Source organism: Cydia fagiglandana, chromosome 16, assembly GCF_963556715.1.
Source record: "Cydia fagiglandana chromosome 16, ilCydFagi1.1, whole genome shotgun sequence".
NCBI lineage: Eukaryota > Metazoa > Arthropoda > Insecta > Lepidoptera > Tortricidae > Cydia > Cydia fagiglandana.
In genome coordinates, this window is record NC_085947.1 from 6,831,332 (window position 1) to 6,850,482 (window position 19,151).

The window sequence follows — 19,151 nt, forward strand, 5'->3', positions numbered from 1 at the left end:
TTAAACAGCCGGTTTTTCCAACTGTCATTAATTGTATTTATGTGATATATACACAAACATTTTATGATTACGAAAATAAATTACAGATTTGACTATAATAATTTATCTGATCTGAAAAATTCAGAACTTCCCCTCTCCTTCATATTTATGTATCAAACCATTCATTTGATAGTTCAAGAAAATGTTTATAGCCTCCATACACATTTATATGGTCTATCCTGGAAATCATCGCACAAAGGGATGGAAGTCTTTATAACTAGGTGTCTGTTTTTGATTATACATATTTATTTGTTTAAATGTACATTTAGTTTTAGAAGTCCTAGGTACTCATAGCTCTTAATGTATTAGCATATAATCAAAATAGCCGTTTAATTTATTTTGTATTATTTTTCCAGAGACCCTACCTGAAGCCGTAGAGACCACATGCGCAAAATGCACAGAGAAGCAGAAAGGAAACATCAAGAAGGTGATCAAAGCTATTCAGACGAGACACCCCAGACAGTGGGACGAGCTCGTCAAGAAGAACGACCCGACTGGCAAATACATTGCCAACTTCAACAAGTTCATTGAGAGCTAAACGTAGTTTTTAAAGCTTAGGCTAAGTTAAGGGGCCCACAGATAACCAGTTCGCCGGACGATATCAGCCTGTCAGTAAAGCTCATTTAGACGGTACGAGACCTCGCATGCGAGTTTCATTACATTGCGGTATTTGATTGGTCGTGTAATTGGAAGTAACCAACAGTCCTCAATGTAATAAAATCGCATACGAATTCGCGCGCCATCTAAATCAGGTCTTAATCGCAAAAGGTAACAGTTCCTAACAACTGACAGGCTGATATCGTCCGGCGAACTGGTAATCTGTGGGCTCCTTTAGAATAGGAAGGCTGCTACGATCTCCAAAAACGATTGAATTTAGGCCCTTAGCCCAAATAAATAAAGTTCAACCTAAAATCTCGCATTAGAAGATTGTATGTTGCCTATAACTCATCTGTTGTCGATAGGTACTTTTTAAAATCTTAATGATTTTCTAAAATTGGCAAATGAATTTGTAGCTCTGTGGAAGCATTATTTATTGTATTTTCACAACATAGACTGATTTGTAATAAAAGATATCCGACATATTTTGCTGGTTATTTTCCTGGAAACGTCAATTCCGATAATCGTGCCATGTTTGGTTGCCAAATGGCCTAACATACTGTATTGGCCATTTGCAGGCCTGTGGTGGGATTAAAGCAAGCATTTGCAGCGTGAACCATAGCAAAAATATAAATATTAAGAGAACTACTTCTGATAGTACAACTTTGCTTTAAACCTATGACACTACGAAATGCACTAAGAAAACTGATTTAAGCTTACGGTTAAACATCAAAATAAATTTCACACGCAAACTGCCTTTACCTAATGATTAATATGACTGTTTTGTAGTTTATTACATCTAAGTGAGACAGTACAGTCGGCTCAATATATTATTATCAAAGATGACTATATAAGTTTACTGATTGTTTTAGCTGCCTCCCATATTTATTAAATTTTACCAAATATAGGTATTATTTGTATATACCTACTTAAGTATACTTCTAATGTGAAGTACCTAGTTATTTGGATATTAATTTGAACCTTTCAAATTTTTAATTACTTTTTATTATTACAAAATATATTCCTTCGAATAGGATTATCCTGAAAAGTTCAGTAATACATTACAAGCTTTATTAAGTGTATACATTTTACATATTTACTTACAAATTATGCGCCCCGCTAATACTTATTTCAACCCAAATACTTGAAAGGCTTAAATATTTTTTGATGCTTCATCATACAAAATATGACAATAATAAACAAGTGACTGTATAGTTAGTCTAAAATCCAAGCTGACTGTACGCAGTAATTGTAATTGGTGCGATTGCGTGTCGATTTGTGTGTCAAGCGTTGCGCAGACGCAGACGCGAATGACGTAACGGTTTCATTGGTCGGTTGTATAATGCCGAGCCATAATCTTTGACACCGCAATCTTTCTGCATCATATGTCACCATACCTTTGTTTGTTTACATCTGGAATGATCTTAAAGGTAAGAGGCTAGTAAAGAAAATAGATGAATAAAATGGCGACCAAGATCACAGGCACTGCAACACATGACAAGTGTAGGTACCTATATTAAAATACTAGGAGCCCTAGCCAAAATAACAACCGTTTGCAGAACACGAAACGAAACGCCAAGATAAACGTAAAGAATGTATAGAAATGATAGCATTTAGTTTCGTCCCGTGGGCACCTAGCCTAAATTATATTACCACGATTTTTAAATTTATAAACATAAGTCATGAAGAGGAGGCAATTTGATGACTAATAACTTTAACGTCACAAATTGTTTTTACCTAACAAACATCATAGCAGAAACTTGTTTTAAAAGGTTTTAAAACAAATTACAAAGTTGACATGTTTAAAGATGGTTAAAAGTAGGTAGATAAACATCTTCTTTGTGCCCTTATCCATCCATTATTAACACGTTTTTCTCTTCTATTCTCCTCTATCTTCGTCACCTCAGCACTCACTCCTATTCCTATCTTTCTCATATCCTCTTTCACACAGTGCATCCGTCGTTTTTTGGGTCTAACATCCGCTTTCCGTCCATCAATATTCATCCCTAAAGGGGGCCACTGAGTATCTGGGTATCGGCTTGTCAGTTAGAACAAATTTTTGACAGTTTCGAACAACTGACAGGCCGATACCGTCCGACGGACTGTTAATTAGTTAACAGTCCGTCGCCTTCCCTTAACATTCTTTTGCGTATATGGTATTCATTCCTCCTCATTACATGCCTATACCACGCTAGACAAACATATGATTATTGATTAAATAGGTAAATAATTTGTCATTGCATAACACGGTGTTTGTCAGTGTAGCCTGTTTACAAGTAATAATCAAGTTGAAGTGAGAAGTTTGTGTGTTTGTTCATCCATTAGCAATATCCTTTAGGTGTTGAAGTCAAACTGGTTGGTTGGATAAATAGACGCGTACTTGGTAACTATTTGGTAGATGTAACTTTAAAGTCAGATAACAGTAATAATCATTGTAGTAATCATTACTTCTTGAAGTGTATTGTTGCTAACAACTCTGCTGTTGCTAAGGCTATTAAGCTATACAGCGCACCGCGATATAGTTTGTAGACTTGTACTGAAATCGCCCTTAGATAGAGGTACTGTCGCGGTACACTCGTGCTAAGCTTCCTGTGTAGACAAGTTTTTATCGTATTCATATACCTTTCATCTAGTTTACAAACGTTTAAAAAGTTTAAACAAGACACGTGTAGTAGTGTAAAGTAATATTAATTATCTAATTATCTAGTAATGCAAGAGGCCACAAAAAATACATATAGCTAGTAACCTACTTAATTATACAAATATAACAAAAACCGGCCCAAAACGGCAATACTTTTTATTGCATAGTTTTCACGTGTTGTACTTTAGGGGGGGCCTAGCCCCCTAAATCGCGTCAAACCCATTGACATAGATATATATATATATATATATACGTTAATGGTCAAACCAGAAATATTGGCACAAACATTTTAAGTACCAAAGACGCGTAAAATTGTGACATATATATGTACTTATGTATAGCTATAGCACCGTACGAAATAGATGTTAGAGTTGACAGAAATTCAGAGGAAAATCGAACCGGTTTTTCCACTACTAAGAGGATAATTGCCCATTAAATACGCAATATTCAAAGGAACTTCAACAAATGGCTGTCGTAACCTACTTAGCATCTCGTAATAAATATTTAAATGTAAGTAACCGAATTATAACCAGTATCAAGGTCAAAGTCGCGAACTAAGAGTGACATTCCATTTCCAACTGCAGCTGCAATACTGTTCATTTTACTATGGAAACGCGTCGCTGTCATTGTCAATTTCCATAGGAAATGAACAGTATTGCAGCTGCAGTTGGAAATGGAATGTCACTTTAACAGTTATATAACAGCGCCGGAGATGGTCAGTGTGTATGAACGCAGAATATACAATGCATAACCTCTAGCCGCCCAGAGACCTATAAAAAGGTCTCTTGTTCCATTTTAATTTAAACTTTGTGTTGACAAAATAAAGTTTCATTTTGCTTGGCAAGGTTTGACGTATGGGCGGCTAGAGGTTAATGAAATTAGTAAGTAAGCAATAGGGTGACTGCTATAGTTATTGGCCACTCCTAATTTATTTAATCGTATGGCAAGATTCGAGTCGCTTAAAGTATTAGAAAGTTATAAAGAATTAAAGAACAAGAAGCCACTCCTAATAATTCAGAAAGAAACTAGCCAATTGAAACCTTATTGTTAAGAGTGGCCAATTGCTATGTAGTGGCCCATAACTGTAGCAGTGACCCTACATGATGATAGAGGGTGTGCCATTTTGATTATTAAATTTAACTTTTTTTATCAAGCAGATACGTATGCGAGCGATACTACAATTTTTATACCTATTAAAAGAAAAACCGACCAAGTGCGAGTCGGACTCGCGTTCCAAGGGTTCCGTACATTACACAATTTCTAACAATGTATTTTTTTATGTGAAACGTAAGTGAAATATCAAAAAAATCCGTAGGGGTCGGATCAAAAACTAAGTAATTAAGTCCGACTCACGATTGACTGTACATTTCTAATAGGTTTTCCTGTCATCTATAGGTAATCACGCGTATTCGGGAATAGAGATAATCACAAGATCTAGAGACGATATAGAGATCAACTAGATTTACATTAGATATCGACTAGATGTGACTGGGATATCTAAGTCATAACTTGTCGAAATCGTTCAAGAGGACCTCCAGAATCGCGGAAACGTCAAATTTGACATATCTATCTTACAAATATCTTTAAATTATCCATATCGTAACTTGTTGAGGTCTAGTAGAGATCTAATTCATTTTCAGAATCGAGCCGATAGACCTAATATTTTATGTATTTTTTTCAAAATTTTAGACCCAGTAGTTTCGGAGATAAATGGTCATTTTTGTCTATTTTCTTGAATTACTTCTAAACTGTTTATTCGAAAATTATATAAAATATATATTTGAAATCCTTACAGTAAGCTCTTTCATTTGATTTCCAGCATGATATAGTTTGAAAAACTTTATTTCTTAATTTTCTCATTTACCCCCCCAAAAGTGGCCCCCATGTTTAAAACGAACTCGAACTTGCGACTCAGTTGCTTGTAGCTCAGTTGGTTAAGACTAGAGCGATTGGACCGGTGGTGTTCCAAATGGTTCTAAGTTCGAGTCTTACCGGATGCGCTGATTTTTTTTTATATAAAAACCCACAATTTGTCACAAACAGTAGAAATCGGTGTAGTTCTACCACTTCTAGCCCCGTCATCCTCCTGCTATTCATAACTTTTAGATTTTTTGTAAGGTTTACGGTATTTTGTTGTACCATGAAATTATTTTAGACGATTTTTCTATGAAATTATGTTTAACCGCTTAATGTTTAGGAAAAGATTTTGGTGATAGACTATCACTCATGTTTTGCGCCTTTTGTACTTTAATATTAAAGCACACATATAATAATAGGTAAGTACTTACCTATTTCTGCAAAATACGCCAAGTGGGTCTTATTTTTTATTTAATTATTATTAAGGATATATATTTTACTTTAAAACAAGGTTAAAATTAATAAAACGTAAACGTTATGCTTAAAAAATTTATTGCAAACATCACCATTCATAATCGTCATTAATTAAGTAATACTTCATTATTATCACCAATATGCTTTAGCTCCACATTAGATCACGCGAAGGTAAGTTAAAAAGGTAACGTAGTCCGATGGAATAGCAGAAGTCGTTTTCTGTTCACTTTTAGCATTTTGTAAAGTGACCAGGATCTTTGGGATTGAAATACGCATGTCTGCCTCTTCCTTGACATAGGCATCATGCACGCTGATTGAATTCTATTAAAGTAAATGTACTAGTGCTCGACATGCTAATGTCCAATAGATGACACCTTGCTATCACTTCTATTGACAATGACTTAAGTTTCAAGATGACATGTACTGGGACCGCATAGAGCACCAGTACGTTTACCTTATATCTATCGTACCGTCAGACGGAGGTACGATCCGGAGCTCTTGTAATGTAGTTATTTAGTGGACAGAAATGCATGATATTTTAGATCATCTAATTGTAGCGCTTAACCTCTAGCCGCCCATACGTCTAACCTTGCCAAGTAAAATGTAAAATTTTATTTTGTCAATACAAAGTTCAAATTAGAATGGAACAGGAGACCTTTTTATAGGTCTATGGGCGGCTAGAGGTTAACGTAGCTCAAACTTACATTGCCGACCATTTAGCCTACATTCATTTAAAGAGCTCTGACTGTAGTCACAGGATTTTCAAGAGCCATAGTCTTTACAGGGTTCTTAAGGAAGATAGCAGACGGTGCATTATTGTTTTGAGTTTACTTGGTCTCCATTATAAAAGCGGCGAATTTATGTTCATATTCTCCTTTAGGGTCGTACTTCGCCCTGAATTCCGCGAAGTCGGTCGGTTTCCTCTCCTGCAGAGCCTTGACTGACTTCCTCATGTTCGCCTTCTGAAGATCTGTGCATTTCTCACAGGCAGTTGCGACTACTTCAGGAAGCAGCTCTGGAAATTATATGAAATAATAAAAAATGGTTCGAGAGAGATGTGGATTCCTGTGTACCTAGTTAATTTTATACCTTTTATTAAAGAAGAAACTTTTGTAGAGTCACCTGGAATAATATGTTACACAACGAAGGCCGCAAAAATATCTGACATGATCGTATTTATAGAGCCATAAGAGCGTGTCACATTATTGCGAGCCTCGAAAAGATTATTAAATTATTGCAGGTGACTGTACCTATAGATAAGGTAAAGGCACCTATTACCGTGGTAGTTAAGGAACTTTTCAAAAGAGATCCATAAATTAAGGGTATCAATGCTGTCTAACAGCCAGGAATATTTTTTTTACATCAGAGCATTTAATGAACTTTCCGTTTCACACGTTTTTGGATTCATTTTGGCTTATTATATGTATTAAAATATTTTTTGAAGCCAAAATGACCCGCTCTTCTATTACCGTGGCAAGGGACAGGCTGTGATTCTATTATCGCGAATTGAGCTTTCATTACCGAGGGTACAATTGGCGTGATTTTTCTGCACTCGTTAATAGAAACCAAACTCAAAATTCGAAACCTAATACCGAGGGTTAAAACAATAATAATGACGTGGGTTCTGTATATTATGTTTGTGCCATTAAGTTTAATAATGACACAAAAATAAAAAATAAAACTATAGGAGTATGTTTAAAAATACCAAAAATACAATACCAAATAGTCACTCGGTAATAGATAACTCTTTAAGAGCCTATTACCGACCCATTCGATATTTGTCTGGGTCGGTAATAGATTTCTATACATTCTATCACCGAGGGTAATCTGATCATACCATCGGTAATAGGCTTAATTTGGAGTTTGATTAAACCTAATTCCGACCCATAAAAAGAATAAAACACAGATGGTTCTTCAAATAAAATCAAACACGTATATTACAAGCTTCTTGTAAAGAGAAAATCACATAACCGGCAAGTAAATTTTAGGTTTTATCTCAAAATAAAAAAAAGTTGACAGATTAAGGGTTCCCATAGAAACAAGGAAATCGGTGCTGAAGTTTTTGTTAAAAATTAAGGGTTAGTTGAATACTTTCCATACCACGGAAATAGCTCTTTAATAGCGTGAATAGATCAATATTGGAATAAATACAAGAAATTATAAAACTGATAATTTGTACCAAAACTAAAGAGTAAATAACAAAACTACCACTTTTTCTATTACCGTGGCATACCACGGAATTACTTACCACAGAAGTAATTGGCGCCTATCACCGCTGTATTTTATTTTCCATTTTAAACGTATTTCCCGGTCAAAAACTAAGTTAAAAGTAATTCAAAATCGTGTAGAAAACAATACACAACCTCTTAAAAGGCATTGCACTAGTTTATTTGCCATAACTATTACGTAAAACACTAAGTAAGATTGGAGTGCACTTAACTGTGGCGTCACGCGTCTGTATGGAATAACCGGCTCTTGCGCCGCCGTCGCACAAACTGACGAATCGCGAGTTTTTTGTTACCCTCACATAAATGCACACTAATGGGCACGATAGACCAATGAATGAGCTTGTTTTGTGTATGCTTTATTTCTTAGGGAATAAATCTGTTTGCTTGCAAAATGCGTATTTCTAAACACCGCGGTGTTAGACGTCGATTTTGATACCCGCGTTAATAGCCGCCGTTACCTTATATTCTCTATGAATCTATACCTACCACAGTTTCTCGTTTACTATATGTACAGTCGCCGTCAGATGTATCGGAGCTGCCGAGGTGCTCAAAAATATTTGAACATGACAATAGAGGCGTGTTCAGATATTTGTTAGCACCTTGGTAGTTCTGATATATCTGATGGCGACTGGGTACAAAATACATGTCGATTATAGTGGCACGACGACAACAGTGACAGCTAGAGGAGACGAAACACAATTTTGAAACTTACTTCGGAAATCAGCGGAGTGTTCCACCGTGCACGGTCCCTTGTCAAGCATGCAGTTGACGTAGGCGGTGAACTGAGCCTCGTCAGCCAGCACCTTGTCCACGTCGATGGAGTCGTATTTGGTGTCGTAGCAGAGCACCAGCGGGGAGAACAGCGCGATCAACACGAGGAGTTTCATAGCGAGGATGTTTGATACCTACATAGGGATAAGTACAGTACTTAGTAATAGCAATCACTTTATTGTACACAACACAGGTTTACAGTAATGGAAATACAAAGGCTCAACTTATCCCTATAAGAGATCTGTTCCAGCTAACCTTCGAGTAGATGAGAGGAAAACTTCAGTCAGGTCAGATAGACAAACTTACGGGATCTACAATATTTAAAATAATACAGAACAAATAAGAATAGTACAGATAAATTAACCCCCTTATTCATAAAACTTTACAGACCTCAGTTGGTTAATTTGTGTTTTATCCCTTTTCTACAAATACATAAGTCAAAATGTTAACCGGGTTAACCTAAATTAACCCCTCAAGAAAGAGGTGTGAATAATACTGCTCAAAAGAAAACAGAGGCTACTAAATTTTTTGAACGTAATGTGAAAAGTACAACGTGAAAACAGGGTATCAATTTGGTGCCTCGTTTGCCAAATTGAAATAACAGTTAGGTTACGTTAACTATCTTTGCGGACCACTAAAAAAAAATCTGAACATCTTGGACTTTTTAGTGGCCTTTGTTTTCTTTTGATTAGTAATACTATATGCATGAGACAATTATAAAATAATTAATTTTCGAATATTCTTACCAATATTTTGAACTTCCAGCAAGGAGAGTTTAGATGAAAGACAAATTCTGCCAACGATTTGGGTTATTTATATCAAAATACGGCGGAAATTCATTATTTATCCAAATTTTATTAAATTGCCTTGTTCGTAGCGTAATCGTGAAATAATGGTTTGGTTTTGCCATTTAAATTGCTGAAACATTACCTACAGGTGACCTTGAGGAATTGGTTGGTACAAAAACATATATGTATATATTTACATGGAATTTTTCTCTTATCTGGTATTAAAATCGTTACAAGTTTCCCACGTGTAGGTTTTGGTGGTTATAAATTATGTATTTTACCTACAGATGCTATCATACATGAAGCCCAAGTAGATACCTACATATAAGTAGGTAGGTATAGCTGACGCTATCATGATGAATGAATTTTAATTTTAGGCAAGTGTTCATGTGCTTGTATGATAAACATCCCAGTGTTTGACATGTTCAATAGTTGACACCCTGTTGTCAACTCTTTTGATAATGACATAGGCAAGTTTAAAGATAATAGAGTTAAACCAAGAAAAGTCTGCAACGATTTTGATAGCACTCGCAGTGCAAGTTTTATTTTAAACGTCAAACTTCAATGAAATAATGACTCATAAATAACACTTGCACTGTGTATGCTATATATCAAAATTGTTGCAGACTGTTCTTGGTCTAACTCCACGACGTACTGGGCATTACCGACCACTCGGACACCTTTTTTAAAGAGGGGAAATGCTTTACGCATACCACCCGGCGCGGGGTCGGGCCAGAATGGTTATGTGGGACTCCCTGTTGTGGGCTAATGCGTGAGACCCCAGGTTTACCCACTAAAACCCCTCTGTTGCCGCCTCGCTGCTTGACGGCGAGGTCCCAGGAACGCCGAAGTACTCTTCCGCAACACCACTCGGACACCTGGCTTAATTATTAAGAGGAAAGGGCACGGTTTTCCATACAAACCTAGTCCCCTTTTTCCTGAAAGATGAATTTCAGATATTTTTTATTTAGTGTTCCGTACAAAACTTTGTTCACGGAACACTTATTTAAAAGCTGTACACTAAATTTGGTAAAATTTTGTCTATAATGTCAATGAATGAAAATAGGGACTACTTTTGTATGGAGAATAGACGTCCACAACTAGACGAATTTCTTAGCTTTTACCAAATCATATTTAGGTCATCATCATCATCATCATCTCAGCCATAAGACGTCCACTGCTGAACATAGGCCTCCCCCTTGGACCTCCATACGTGCCGGTTGGAAGCGACCCGCATCCAGCGTCTTCCGGCGACCTTAACAAGATCGTCTGTCCATCTTGTGGGTGGACGTCCTACGCTGCGCTTGCTAGTCCGTGGTCTCCACTCGAGCACTTTTCGACCCCATCGGCCATCTTCTCTGCGTGCAATGTGGCCTGCCCATTGCCACTTCAGATTGCTAATCCGGTGGGCTATGTCGGTGACTTTAGTTCGTCTACGGATCTCCTCATTTCTGATTCGATCACGTAGAGAAACTCCGAGCATAGCCCTCTCCATAGCTCGTTGAGCGTGAAAGACCACGTTTCGGAGCCGTAAGTCATCACTGGTAACACACATTGATTAAAGACTTTCGTCTTGAGGCACTGAGGTATGTCGGACGAAAAGACATTACGTAGTTTCCCGAACGCTGCCCAACCGAGTTGGATTCGGCGGTTGACCTCTTTCTCGAAGTTGGACCTACCCAATTGGACTACTTGTCCTAGGTAGATGTACGAGTCAACAACTTCGAGTACCGAGTTCCCAACAGAGACTGGGATGGGCACAACATTGGCATTTGACATAAGTTTCATCTTGTCCATGTTCATTTTCAAGCCCACCCGTTGTGAAACTCGGTTGAGGTCATCGAGCATCATGCTGAGTTCCTCCATCGACTTTGCCATGACTACGATATCGTCGGCAAACCGAAGGTGAGTGATGTATTCGCCGTTCATGTTGATGCCAAGTCCTTCCCATTCCAGGAGCTTGAAGGCGTCTTCCATTACGGCAGTAAACAGTTTCGGAGAGATAACGTCTCCCTGCCTTACGCCTCTTCGCAATGGAATCGCCCTCGTGCTCTGCTCCTGTACTCGGACCGACATGGTGGCGTTACTATACAAACACTTCAACACTTCGATGTACCGATAGTCAATATGGCATCGCTGAAGAGACTCAAGCACCGCCCATGTTTCCACCGAATCGAAGGCTTTCTCATAGTCCACAAACGCTAAGCATAATGGCAAGTTATACTCTTCGGTCTTCTGTATAACTTGCCGCAGCGTATGGATGTGGTCTATGGTACTATAGCCTTTTCGGAAACCGGCTTGTTCGGGAGGCTGGAAGTCATCAAGTCTGTGTTCGAGACGGTTCGTGATGACCCTTGAAAACAGCTTATAGACATGGCTCAGAAGCATGATGGGTCTGTAGTTCTTCAATAGGTTGTTATCACCTTTTTTGAAGAACAGCACCACCTCGCCTCTATTCCATGTTTCAGGCGTTATGCCCTCGGACAAGACGGAATTAAAGAGCTTCTGGAGGACTTTAAGTACCGGTGTTCCACCCGCTCTCAGAAGCTCTGAAGTGATTCCGTCTTTGCCCGGCGCCTTGTTGTTCTTAAGCTGCTTCAGGGCCATCCTAATCTCGTACAGACTGATGTCCGGGATATCTTCGGTATAATGTCGGGACAGCTTGGCTCTTGGATCTCCTACCAAGCTGTCAACGGGCTTTGCGATCGAAGTGTATAACTGTCCATAGAACCTCTCGATCTCACCTAAAACCTCCGCTTTGCTCGACGCTATGTTGCCATCTTCCCGTTTCAGCTTTGTCAGCTGGCTTTGCCCAATAGACTTGTCCTTTGCGAACACTTTGGAGCCTTTCGCTCAATAGTCTCTTTAATACGGTTAGTATTAAAGAGACGCAGATCATGTCGCAAGGACTTAGATATACGTCTATTGAGCTGCCTATATGACTCCGCGTCATCGGGAGACTGCAACTGTAGCGAGCGTCGTTCAGCCATGAGGTTTAAGGTTTGCTCGGTCAATTTCTGAGGTCTATCTTTACGGCGGGGTCTAAAAAACTTACACCCTACTGTGTGGACAGTTTCCACTAGCCCGTCGTTGATTTCGTCCACTGAAGCCAAGTTCTCTAGGCAAGCAAAGCGGTTAGAGAGCTCGAGTTGAAAGCTTTCGGGGTTTTGAACATGGGCTCGAGTAGGTCGGAGCGTAGACTTCATCAGACTGGACCTTTCAAGTTTAATATTGATATTCAGTGTGCCTCTTACGATTCGGTGATCACTACCGGTCTTTACCCTGTTGATCACAGAGACATCACTGAATATCCGTTTCTTGTCGGTCATGATGAAGTCTATCTCGTTTCTCGTGGAACCGTCAGGACTCATCCAGGTCCATTTCCTGTGAGGCGGCTTCTGGAAGAAAGAGTTCATCATGAAGAGTTCCTCTCTCTCCAGAAAGTCGGCCAGCCTCTGACCCCTAGGGTTCCGTTGCCCATACCCAAATTGCCCCACTCTCAACTCATCCCCGCTTCTCTTGCCCAACTTTGCGTTGAAGTCCCCCATAACAACAGTAAAGTAGGTTTTAGAAGTATGTATGGCCCTACTTACGTCCTCATACATAGCTTCTACTTCATCATCGGAGTGTGACGAGGTCGGTGCGTATACCTGAATGACCTTCAGCGAATATCTTTTGGATATTCTGAGTATTAGGTATACCACCCTGCTCGACACACTGTCGATGGTTATTATGTTGTTTACGAGGGACTTGTGAACGAGAAACCCGACACCACCTTGGGACTGTTGGTCGCCCTCCCGGTGGTAGAGCAAGTTACCAGACTTCAGGGTTGTCGTGTCCTCCCCCTCTCTACGGACTTCGCATAACCCTACAATGTCCCAGTGTAACCTGCTCAGTTCCTCTTCCAGCTCGCAGATCTTTTCGTCAGTCCTCATAGTGCGTATGTTGTGTGTTACCAGGGCCAGTCGTCGTCGGGGCGGGTAGCCGAATCTTTGCCGGAGATTCTTAGCACCCCTGACCCCGCTAATGCCCTGACCGCTACCATAGCCAGAGCACCGGGGGTCGCCGGAACCTCGGGGCCGTGGTTTTATTGTGCTCATCATGATGGGGGGTGAATGCCATAATCGCCACGCTTGGCAGGCGGGTTGGCGATCGCAGTCGAGTACACCGAATTTGAGGGACGCTGCTGCCCGTCCACCGGTGGTCTTGGACGTAGTTTAAGGACATACCCGGGTCCTTAGGTACCTATCAGTAAAAAAAACGTCATTCTGTATTGACGATAATACTCGTGTTGCATCTCTTTTCTTATTACCTAATTACCTAAAGAAAAACCAAAACACATAAACATATTTATTTGCGCAAATAAAGATGACAGTCGTAAGGCGACTTCAGAAGCGTTACCGCTGCAGAATGAAATGAAAAATTTGCCTGTCAATTTCTTTGATTAACTGCGTCACTGTCGTTATAAGTCACATTACTGACGCGATTAAAATATTGAAATGGCCAGTGACAAGTACTATTTCTCGGTGTCGTAACGCTACATTAGTAACGCGTCTGCAGCAGCAGACGCCACCAGAATGTCACCTTTACACCTTCGAGAAGGCAAATAGTTAACATCGCTAACGGGCTGATTTAGACGGCACGCGAGCTCGCATGCGATTTTAGTTACATTGCGGACTGTTGGTTAAGTCCAATTCAACCGACCGATCAAAAACCGCAATGTAATGAAACTCACATGCGAGTTCTCGCATAGACTTGAGCCCTTAAGTATACAATGGAAATTCGAGGAGATTAGCAGTGAAACAAGTGCCTAACATTATGTTGATAGCAATAAGCCCGAGAAATATTTTTTATTCTTAAGTATAATGAATTCTGCACGGCGTTCCAAGCGTACCCTTTACACGGTAAAATCAGCACCTTATTTCAGCATACCTACCCTACATATTCATGAATTCATACAGGGTGATTCATGAGACGTGAGCAGGACTAATCCTGCACACTCAGTTACTGATAATTGATCGATCACCGTCGTATTTAGGTGAAACAACCACACTTTTTCCTATTTTTTTATTTTTTGGTGAGGGAAAATTTAAATCTCTACAATCATAGTCACCCTACAAGACTTAATTAATAAACATAAAACCTCTTTAAACGTAATGACAGCATTTTGATTACGAAGAAAATAAACTGTCAAGTTTGAGTGAGATACGACTTTTCAAAAGTAACCAGACCGTGATGACATTTAATTTGACACAGAATATCGGTAGTTTAGTATTCTAATTTTAGGGTGACCATGCATGTCGTAAATAAATTAATAACTTTTTTTTTTCAACGCGACTAGATAATTCACGTTAACCTCACTAATACTGATACGAAGCAGTTGCTTAAAATTTACGAAATGCGCAGTGTTAATCCTGCTCATGTCTCCTGAATCACCCTGTATGTGTTCAAAGTATACAAAAACAAGTGAAGGATAAATAAAAAAGCTTTGGATTTAAAAGAGAATATTCCTTGATAAAAGGAGTCCTTTTTAATAAGGACTAATGGGAAGAGAAGAAAACGTATTTATGTTAAGGCACCGTAGTCGCTTTTTAGTTTCTATGTAACCCATTTTTATTGGTCTTGGGTATAGTAGTTCACTAATTAATGAGTGACACATGCGTGTCATACCTACGAGTATTGATGTACCCTTCTTAGTGTAGAGTAGGTATTTCATTCCATAACAATATTTTTTAATTTCCTAGGTAGGTAGCCGTGCGTTACGAAAATGATGCAATTACTGTAATGACGGTAGGTACAATAAAGCAACATTTTAACTTTATGTTCATAACATGCCTCAGTTTATATGCTGCCTACAATTATGTATTAAATCAATTCTACTTAGGCATTTGTTGTGTTAGGTTTAAACCTAAGCGCATGAAGTAATGTTAGGTATAGGTATGGTATATTATGCAGCTTATTTATAGCCGCCATTTTGTAGTTACCTAGTTAAAATATTTTGCATTTTACTAGAGCTAACAGATCAATTGATAAATACCTCAGTCATTCAAATATATTCAGTACTTTCAGAAAATTTAAACTAGGAAAAAAATACAAAAAAAAACTCAGCAAAAAAAGTATGTAGGTAAATAATATTAACACGGACACCGACTCAGTAAAAAAAAACACAGTATTTGATCAACTAATGGCAGGCCTATGGAACTCTCCGCGCGAGCTCGGATTTATACCTACGAATCTGCTCCCGTTCACGGTAGAAAAGCAAGCCAGTTGGTTGCCACACGCGCTTACCGCACGTCACCGCGCGCCGCACTGTCAATTTTTACGATAGTTACAAGCTACGTACCTACCTACTATTGAATTTCTTTAATTAAACATGTAATGTTTATTATGTATGACAAATGTATAGTTTTAGATATCTATCTATTTGAAATAGGTAGCAAATTTTTAATTTATTTTGGTAAATGTTTATTTTAACGACAGTAAGTTAACTTTACACCGGAAAGTGCCTACTCATTTTTGCTCTGGTTAACTTATAATTAATTACCTGTATTCATTCATGGGGTTCCTATTATTTTTCTTTAATGTGTAACATTAAACTAATTCTTGCTGGGATTATTGCGCGGTTTATAAAACGGCGTAAACACTGCGCTTACTGCAGGGACATATGACCTTTTAAAATGACTATTTCGCAAACACGTCATAATTGGAATATTAGGTATAATTAAAGATTTAGCTTTCCTTTTATTTCACTCCGCTGTTTAATTAGGTATTTATTTATCATTTCTAAGTGTCAGCAACCCTAGTGTTGTGCCGGTGCGCGCGGTGCGGGGAGCGGAGCATTGAAGGTCACTCCATTGTATTTTTGTGTAGGTATCAAAACGGTAGGTATTTGCGTTTTGTTTGAGAGATAAGTATCTGTTCGTAAGAACTATTATATAATCTGTGCTAATGGTTTCGTTTATTCATTTTGCTTTTTCTTTTGAGTACTTAGATAACAGATCCTCAATTTCATCTGACGGCTTACCCGTTCAATATTAAATTACCATCATTAAGAAATGAATAGAATTAGTTTGTCTATTAATCTCATTAGTTACTTATAATGTCTATAGGGTATCAAGTAATGAGCCATGGTATAATGTCACTGCGTCAATAGATTAAGTGCTATAATCGTGCCATCAGCAAGTTATAGTTAAATTAAATGTTTCTACTTTAATTGTTCTAATATATGTATATATTTTTTTGTATTTGTAAGTACGCAGTCGAATAATGTATTCAGCATGGAGTTGGAGTGACAAAGCTCAACCATCTTCATTTATAAACGGTTTTGCGGGTTACATGGATGCCACTTATTGTGTATTTGACACGTGTTTGTAGTGCCAGTGACTGTAAATTTTAAGGAAATAAAATGTAAGTGTACAATCTTTACTACCACAAAAAAAATGCCTGTGTTTACATTAAGTAAACAAAAGAGGAACATCTATTCTCACTTGATGCTCTCATCGGAATATCAGCGCTGAAAGTCGTCAGCAATATGTTGTGATGAGGCCATTTCATGGCACTTTCTTCTTTGTAAGCTTTTCTTATATATAGGTACATTCGTAGTCATATTACAGAGGAGTAAGTGCAAAAGTGTAAACATATCTTTGACGTCGACTGTACTTTGTTTCGTTTCTGATTGTGTTTACGAATACAAAAATGTGTATGTTTATAAAACAGTAACATTTATGTACATCATCAGATATATCGAAAAGAAAAAGTATATTTAACTTTTGGTTACCTATGTTTGCAAGTCAATATTTTATATGTATAATAAGCTTATAGATAGGTATATATAAGTTTCTGGTTAAGCAAGGAAGCAAGGATTAAAATATATTTTTTGAAGCAGTGTCTTTCGTTTTGTGGAATATTGAGTGTAGTTATAACTTCGTAGTAATAGTATTAAAGTATAACTTTGTAGTTATACTTTGGTACAATGTTTGCTAAAAATAACTATGATACAAGCGTGTATTTTAATGAATTTGCTGATATAGCAATTATTTTCCCATATTTAAACGAGGGACTTGCTTTAGGTAGAAATCCAAAAATAACTAAGTATTCGTAATAATTTACTCCGATGCAAACTTTTGTTTAAACACTACCAAATAGTACCTATAGGTAATACCTACCTACTTATTATTATGTATTGCTTGTGTACCTTACATATATCATGTTATTTTTCATAACAAGCATTTAAACTTTAAAGATGTTGCAAAGGGCAGAGGCTAACTACTAATTAATATAATAATTCCATTGTTTACAGAATCATTTAAAATGCAATTCTCGGTAATTCTACTCGTCTGTACTGGAGCCCATCTCGCTTACTCCTACGACGAGAAATACGACAGGATAGAGATAGAGAACATAGTGGCCAATGAAGACATTCATAAAGCTGTAAACGACTGTATTCTGGGAAGGAGGGATTGCGGCCCATATTGGGACGAAGTGAGAGGTAACGTTACTTGTACTAACTTTACTTACAGTCTGTATCTTTAAAAAAAATAAAAAATAATCAAACAATTTTTACATTTTCAGGTAGTCACTGAACGACCTGACTTTAACCTACATTATTTGATCGTGTAATGTTTTCATCTACCCTCAACTGGCTTAAGGAGACATTTGAGGGTAGATATTGTTTACTTTTATTTAAATACCTAAAGATACAGAGACATAACTCTTAAAATTCGTGCTAGGTCAATATCATGAGTGATTCGACAGCCTATTTGCCTATGTGCGGCGCATCATCGTGAACCTAATAGTTGCTTATCATGAACGACTGTTCAACTCAATATGAAATGCTATTGCATTTAATATTTTATATTTTACTGGTAAGATTTAAAATCCAATAGCATTTCATTTTGTTTTGTGCCCATATTCATTCATTCATGATATAATAAGCAACGTCTTGTCGGAATCCATAAAGATTAATATTAGGCTGTAGCTGCACGCGTCAGTTAACGTTTTTCGTGGTCAAAGAGTTAAAACTGTTGATTTTTTGATAGATAGGTATTGAAGATCTCTTCCAAACCAGAAATATTCCCAATATGTCAAAAACACTTCATCAAAAATCTATTGTTTTCAGAGCTAGCAGCGGAAATCGCTGTGGACCGCTGCGCGCACTGCACCGAGCGCCAGAAGGTGGTGGTCAGCACATACATCAGTGCCACCAAGAGCAAATACCCCGACACCTGGCGGCAGATACACCAAATGTTCAAGAAGAAACAGAAATTATAATTAACTTATTTATTTTCTGAACTCTCAGGGCGCACTGTTACTCAAATGGCTAACTGAAGTTCTCGCTGCTAAGAATTTACGAGTATTTTGCGCTAAAAAAATCGGAAATGGAAATTATTATGTATTTTGATAAAGTGTCATTGTATGGAGCATGCTAACTACCTACATATGCACCTAAACAAAAGTCATATTAAATATCTTAAGAACGGGTCACTCACGTATTTTAAGTCGAAAAACGCTCGACATGTTTCACTCCGTACCGAGGAGTGTCATCAGGAGCTTGCGTTTACGGTGACGGACCGGCGCAGACACACACAACAAAAGTCACTAGTAAATTCATCAGTCGGAGACAATTTCAATTTGGCGGTTTGTTTACATAGTTAGCAAGTTCCATAGAATGACACTTTAGTTTTAAAGTTGCAATGATTGTGACTGAACTTTAATTTGATATCACAACCAATTTGTTGGATAAGAAATCAATTATCT

The 19,151-nt window shown here is 37.9% G+C and overlaps 3 protein-coding genes across 5 annotated transcripts in view; 2 read left to right on the forward strand and 1 right to left on the reverse strand.

Annotated features, from left to right (window-relative positions):
• Nucleotides 1-1,121, forward strand: part of LOC134671863 (ejaculatory bulb-specific protein 3-like) — a 46,830-nt gene extending 45,709 nt beyond the window's left edge. For all 3 annotated transcript variants that reach the window (XM_063529720.1, XM_063529721.1, XM_063529719.1), the window contains exon 3: nucleotides 396-1,121. In XM_063529720.1, coding sequence (XP_063385790.1) covers nucleotides 396-577 — 182 coding nt within the window. In that variant the 3' untranslated portion in view covers nucleotides 578-1,121. The remainder of the gene's footprint in view (nucleotides 1-395) is intronic.
• A 5,261-nt stretch (nucleotides 1,122-6,382) lies between these two features.
• LOC134671865 (ejaculatory bulb-specific protein 3-like) lies at nucleotides 6,383-8,741 on the reverse strand. Its single transcript, XM_063529723.1, has 2 exons — nucleotides 8,549-8,741; nucleotides 6,383-6,623 (listed from the first exon to the last, which is right to left on the reverse strand). Exons 1-2 carry the CDS (start codon nucleotides 8,721-8,723, stop codon nucleotides 6,436-6,438), a joined length of 363 nt encoding a protein of 120 aa, XP_063385793.1. The 5' UTR covers nucleotides 8,724-8,741; the 3' UTR covers nucleotides 6,383-6,435.
• Nucleotides 8,742-16,630: 7,889 nt separating this feature from the next.
• Nucleotides 16,631-18,702, forward strand: LOC134671869 (allergen Tha p 1-like). The gene is made up of 3 exons (XM_063529726.1): nucleotides 16,631-16,802; nucleotides 17,695-17,883; nucleotides 18,514-18,702. Exons 2-3 carry the CDS (start codon nucleotides 17,706-17,708, stop codon nucleotides 18,663-18,665), a joined length of 330 nt encoding a protein of 109 aa, XP_063385796.1. The 5' UTR covers nucleotides 16,631-16,802; nucleotides 17,695-17,705; the 3' UTR covers nucleotides 18,666-18,702.
• Nucleotides 18,703-19,151: the final 449 nt, after the last annotated feature.